Raw genomic sequence first — 5,856 nt, 5'->3', positions numbered from 1 at the left:
AAACAAAACAAAAAAAAAAACAAAAACAAAAAAAAGAAAGAAAAGAAAGAAAGAAAGAAAGAAAGAAAGAAAGAAAGAAAGAAAGAAAGAAATTTGACCCATTTGCAATTATATGGGAGAGATGAACTTCAGCAAATAGCCTATATATGAATCTCAGGAAGTCAAAAGTAAAAACGCAATCACTGACAACTGATCCTTCACATAATACCTTAAATTCATTTTAGGAAGTGAAAACAAGAACTATATCACAAGACTATGAGCTACCAATTTCCCAGCTTTAAGGAGAAATTATGGAATGATTGAAGAACCTAGCTGTTCATAACAATGATTCAATAGTTTTGAAGTTGAAGTCAATATACCTTGATTTGGATATCATCATTTTAGATATATTATTGAGAATACTTATTTAAAGGTTGTTTTGTAAAATTGTAATGTGATCTTGATCATTTATCACTACTAAACCAAGACATAAGACCATTTGGAGATAGAGATGTGACTCGATAGAAGAGATCTTGCCTAGTCAGATGACCCCTATACTACATATACAAAAGCAAAAGGGTAGTCTCTACTAGCCATTGATGAAAAACATACAGGGGTGTGATTGGGGAATCTAAGTTCTAAACTATCTGTGGTCACTTTTAAGATGATAATTATATCATTCTTAACATTTTGATAGGTTTATAGCCAATCCCCCTCTGTCATTTTACTTATAAATAATGTTTCTATTTTCATAGTTTTCACATAAGCATTAGCTATTATATACTTTTTTTAAATTTACCTGACTGATATCTTTCCATCCTGTTTAACTAAAAACAATTGTGGACCTAACTGAACAATTACTCCAGTTTATTCTACCATAATAATTCATATCAAACCAACCTTCCATTCTTCATCCAAGCACACATTACATGATAACCCTACATTAACTGAATCCACTGTTTAAATGTGAGCTTCAGTCTTAGAAACCTCAGGAAGACTGGTTTCTTTGGAAAACTAGCCCGTGAAAAGGATCAAGTCTGAAAATTTCAAGAATCTGGGGTATACTCTGTCCTTCATGGTCACTGTTCCAGAGTTTCTTGAGAAAAAAAGTTACCCAAGATTGGGTAAAGCCTTTTCAGGGACCTACAATTGGTAGCAGAACTCCAAAGATGAGTATAAATTATACTGACCTATGCAAGCATATAATAAAACAGTAGGAATATTTTTGCATTAATTATTTATTCACTTTACATCCTGTTTTCAGCCCCCATTCCCCTTCTCCTCTCAGTTTCATTCTTATAAATTCTCCCATTACCTCCTTCCCTTCTCCGCAGAGAAGGGGAAGCTCACCCATGGATACCATCCCACCCTGGGACATCCATTCCCAGTAGGATTAAGTGAATCCTCTTCCACTGAGGCCCAACCAGGCAGTCCAGGAGGAATGTTTTGTAACTTTGTAAAGTTATTCCCTGTCAAGAAACATGATGATCATCTCCATGTGTTGAATCACTAATACTGCCAATTTCTATAAAAACACTAATATTTTCTATACCTAGAATAATGAGACAGAAATAAATTATCCTAAATGGAGAGTGTTGTCATACATGGGATACCCATAATGAAAAATAATATTAAGACTATTTAAATCAAAACTGCAAAATCACATCCATATATGAATATTTTATTCAAATACTGAAGCAAGCAGGTATGAGGTCACAATAAAGCAGCACACAAAATATACCATCTTTATTTCATTATTTCTTTAATTTCAGGCCATTTTAATCATGTGACTATCAGCATATAATAGGTATTTTGATGAAATGAGAAAGTAAGCATAGGAAAGTGAAATTTTTAAATCTGAAGCTATAAATGCAGTATTAAATTTTATATTAGCAAAAAATATATTAGCAATATATTATTGTTTTATATAGTACTATATAATTTCAACACTATGAATATATCTGCTATATAAATAAAATCTTAATACACATTACTGTGCCTAAGAAAATTACCAACAAGAATGCTGTCAAAATATATTTCATTCAATTTTTAAAAGTAAAAACTTTAATAAAATATATTTTCATGTGGATAATCTGCATTGAAATATTAAAATCAAACAAAGCAATAGATAATGTACACAATATTTTTGGTCTCTATATGACAGCAAATCAGTTTTCCAAAACTGTTGCCCATTGTCTTTTCAGAATTAAACATTTGAATGATTGAAATTTATTGGACAAATATGGCAGATGATGAGAAGGAGTAAAAGAGAAAAAATCAAGGTATTCTAAAGAGTTCAAACTACAGAATGAAGGAAAATGTGCGACTTGAAAAATCACAGGCTATGAGGACATTGAACTGGTTCAGTCTATAGAATTTAATAAGGAACAAGCACTTATTTTGAGGAGATTATAATACAAAACATAATATTAACATATTATTATTATACATTCAAAAGAAATTTATAACAGAAGTCCATAGTACTGTATCTATAACCAATAATATGTAATGATTATTTCACTGTTCATAAGAGAAATGTGAGATGTCAGCCATAATATCTTGTTTCCAATTTGGCAATAAAATATAACATTTTAAAAGGTGAATTAAGTTAATTTAGTTTCAATTTCAAATTTTACACATTTTCTTTTATCTTATGTCAAGATCATGACTGTAGAGAATCCGAATAGTGTAAGACATTGCCAAGAGAGTCTCAGAAGTAGATGATGATTTGCTATACACTTCAGTCACTCAACCTGTGCACTTTTCTTCTTTTCAGATTTAAAAACAAGAAATAACACAGTAATATAAAAGAGTTCATCCTTGTGCCAGTAGTGTTTAAAATAAAGTTGAATTCAAATGGAACCAACTAGATTCTCCATTTTCCTTAATCTTTCCATCAAAATGTTTTACAAATGCCAGATAAATTATATTTTTTTCTATAGGTTCTTCAAATCTACATACAAAAATAGTATATGACCATGCAAAAGAATATTCTCCCAGGATATTCTAGTTGTCAGTGTAAATGGTCTTGTCTACCATAAATAGGAAGAAGGTTATTGAAACACCGATCATATGCCTCTAAACATGTTTTGGTACAGTTCCTTCCTCATACTGCTTTTGTGGTAAACAAAGATTAGTGACAATATGTACATACAAAACATACTAACTCAAATGTGAAAACTACTAAAGGTGTCAAAACAGAAAAAAAACATAAATGGTCATAAATCTTGTTTACTGTACTTATCTCCTACAAGAATTCCGATGAACCAAAATAATTTCACAAAAAAATAACACCATCACAAAGGAAACTTTGAGACCTAAAAAGCATGAGAATGCAATTGTTACTGTAGTTTCTTATTTGACCCAGCCAATCTTTAGTTGATGACCATTATATATGTCATACAAATTCCCGACTCGCCTGGTTTGATATTTGTAAGTTGGGAGTGCTTAATTCAGTACTGTTTCTGTGGGAAACATTACGAAGATTACATAGTGCTAAAGAGTGGAGGAGGGCTTCTCGGGCTTTGGATGCCTCTATGTTCTGCTCTTGAGAGATTTGAAGACTAATTTGATTGACGTTATTCATCAGTATGCTAGAAGTCATGAGGTTGGTTATAGAGAGGCACCTGGTAAGATTTTCTTCCAAAAACTGTTTATAGAGTTCATCCACCTTTTTTTCCATATAATTATTAAGCATAGAATTAGAGAGGGGTTGTTTATGTAATAGCATGCTTTTTTCTCGAATTTCATCACCATTGAATAATTTTGAGGTAGATGTTTTCTCTAGAGGCTCAAATTTAGGTGAGTGGCCCAATGGTATATCCACCGAAACTAAAAGAGGGCCTTTACAAACATCATCATGCGTGTGTTCCACAAAGCAGCCAGAATCATACATGTTTTTAATGTGGTCACCTCCTATCTGTAGGTCAGGATAATTCTGGCAGATACTTGTACATGACCAGGATCGATATAAATCCAGTTGTGTTTCATCATGTCCCCTCTTTGGAATGGGCAATGCAACAGATGCATTTCCCGGAAGAGGTGTACTTTTGCATTTTGCAACAGGTAGCTCACCCATAGATTTCACTTGAGATGAATCATTGTCTTGTTCAGTTAGACTTCCTTCTATAACTTTCTCTTGACTTCCAGTCTTTAAAAGGGGAAGTGAATTGTCTGGTATATCTAAAAGCTTATTTTCCCAATTTTCCTTTTTGTCACTTGATGTCTTCTTACATCTTAGTGGCTTGTAAAGTTTTGCATGTCTCTGTTCTTTGTAGAAGAATTTAGTTAGGAAGGCTTCTCCAAGCATTTTCTTACACAAGTTATAAAATATGAGTGAACTGTATTCCTAAAATATAAAATAACTAATTAAGGCAACGGAATATAAAATTTTTCTCTGACATGAACCATGTTTTAGGGAAGAACTGTTGCTTAAAAAAACAAAGAATGAAACTAGAAATGCTTTGATTCTTTTTTTTTTTTTTAATGGTTTTTTGAGACAGGGTTTCTCTGTGTAGCCCTGGCTGTCCTGGAACTCACTCAGTAGACCAGGCTGGCCTCGAACTCAGAGATCCACCTGCCTCTGCCTCCCAAGTGCTGGGATTAAAGGCGTGCGCCACCACCGCCCAGCCTTTGATTCCTTTTTATTACTGTTTAGCCCTGAAGAATTTACTTATTTCTGGTTCTCAATTTTCTCAGCAGATAAATTATAATAATACTCCCTTCTGTTTTCATTGGGCTATTGTAAGAATATTACGTAGCATCCATGCATATGTTTAAAAATTGCAAAATCAGAAACATGTATAATACTATGTTGAGCTGTTTTTTTTATTTATTTAGAAAGTAATAAAATCCCTTGCCTTCTACTGTCTAAAAGTAAAGCTTTAAAATAAAACTTATACCTATGGAAAATTTCTGAACTAATCTATAATCATAGCTATCTATATTTTTCCTATAGTGTAGGTCTCTGCTTTTTTTTTTCTCCTTTCTTTTTTAATTTTTTATTTTTCTTCTTTTTGGACTCAAAACTTCCTTCCTTATTTGCTGGTTCATACTTTTACATCATTTATTAATACAATTCTAAGAGATTCCAATTTCACTGTAAAATCTATGTAAAAATCCAGGCATCATGCTTCACACCTATAATCCCAGCACTCAGAAGGCTGAGAAAATAGTATCTTAACTTCAAGGTCAGCCTGGGCTAAATGGCAAAACCTGCCTCTTACATAGCAAAATTAAATGTCAACTCTGTAAGAATGAAAAAGGTCAGTCACCTTGGTCAGTCACCTTCGTTTAAGATAAAGCTTTCATCTCATAGGTCTATGTTATATATTACATATGTTTCTATGAGCCCTATCTACGTTATTATTTGAAAGAAATTGAGAAGAAAATGAAACACAAATAAACTAAATAAGAATTTAGACTTACGTTTTCCAATAATCACGATATCTAAAGGTTTGGTCCTCTGAGATGCCAATAGTCCAAACTCAGAAAAAGTTCCTTCTGTCTGGTTTGCTTCTCAGCATCTGCTTACATCTTACAAAGGACGACAGTTTTAATCACATAAATTGGTTCTGCTTTCCGTTATTACCCCAGGACTGAAAACCTAATAGGAAAATTATGTGGGCTGGTCACATGTGAGGTATGGTAATGACCATGTACCAAAAGAGGATCTTGAAAGTGTTTCTTCAAGTTCCCAATGACAAGGGGTGGGAAAATGTTAACAGTAGTAGAATTCTTAATGTATGTAAAGACAGAGACAAGGTTATTTTCACTTTTAAGTAGGACAAAGGTGGAACAGCTTCAGCATCTTTTGTAAAAAGGCATAATTTGAAACAAACTGAGCATCAAGTGAATGAGCATCAAAAAGAAAACTGA

At 32.8% G+C, this 5,856-nt stretch overlaps 1 protein-coding gene across 1 annotated transcript; it reads right to left on the bottom strand.

Moving 5' to 3' along the window:
- Positions 1-2,341: 2,341 nt before the first annotated feature.
- LOC116093974 (protein CXorf21-like) lies at positions 2,342-5,544 on the bottom strand. Its single transcript, XM_031375949.1, has 2 exons — positions 5,407-5,544; positions 2,342-4,327 (listed from the first exon to the last, which is right to left on the bottom strand). The coding sequence occupies exon 2, from the start codon at positions 4,286-4,288 to the stop codon at positions 3,377-3,379; it is 912 nt and encodes a 303-aa protein (XP_031231809.1). The 5' UTR covers positions 4,289-4,327; positions 5,407-5,544; the 3' UTR covers positions 2,342-3,376.
- Between the last annotated feature and the right edge of the window lie 312 nt (positions 5,545-5,856).

The sequence above is a fragment of the Mastomys coucha genome, chromosome X (assembly GCF_008632895.1).
Source record: "Mastomys coucha isolate ucsf_1 chromosome X, UCSF_Mcou_1, whole genome shotgun sequence".
NCBI classification, from domain to species: Eukaryota; Metazoa; Chordata; class Mammalia; order Rodentia; family Muridae; genus Mastomys; species Mastomys coucha.
The sequence above is the reverse complement of the archived record's forward strand: the minus strand, read 5'-3'. Positions and strand labels throughout refer to the sequence as shown.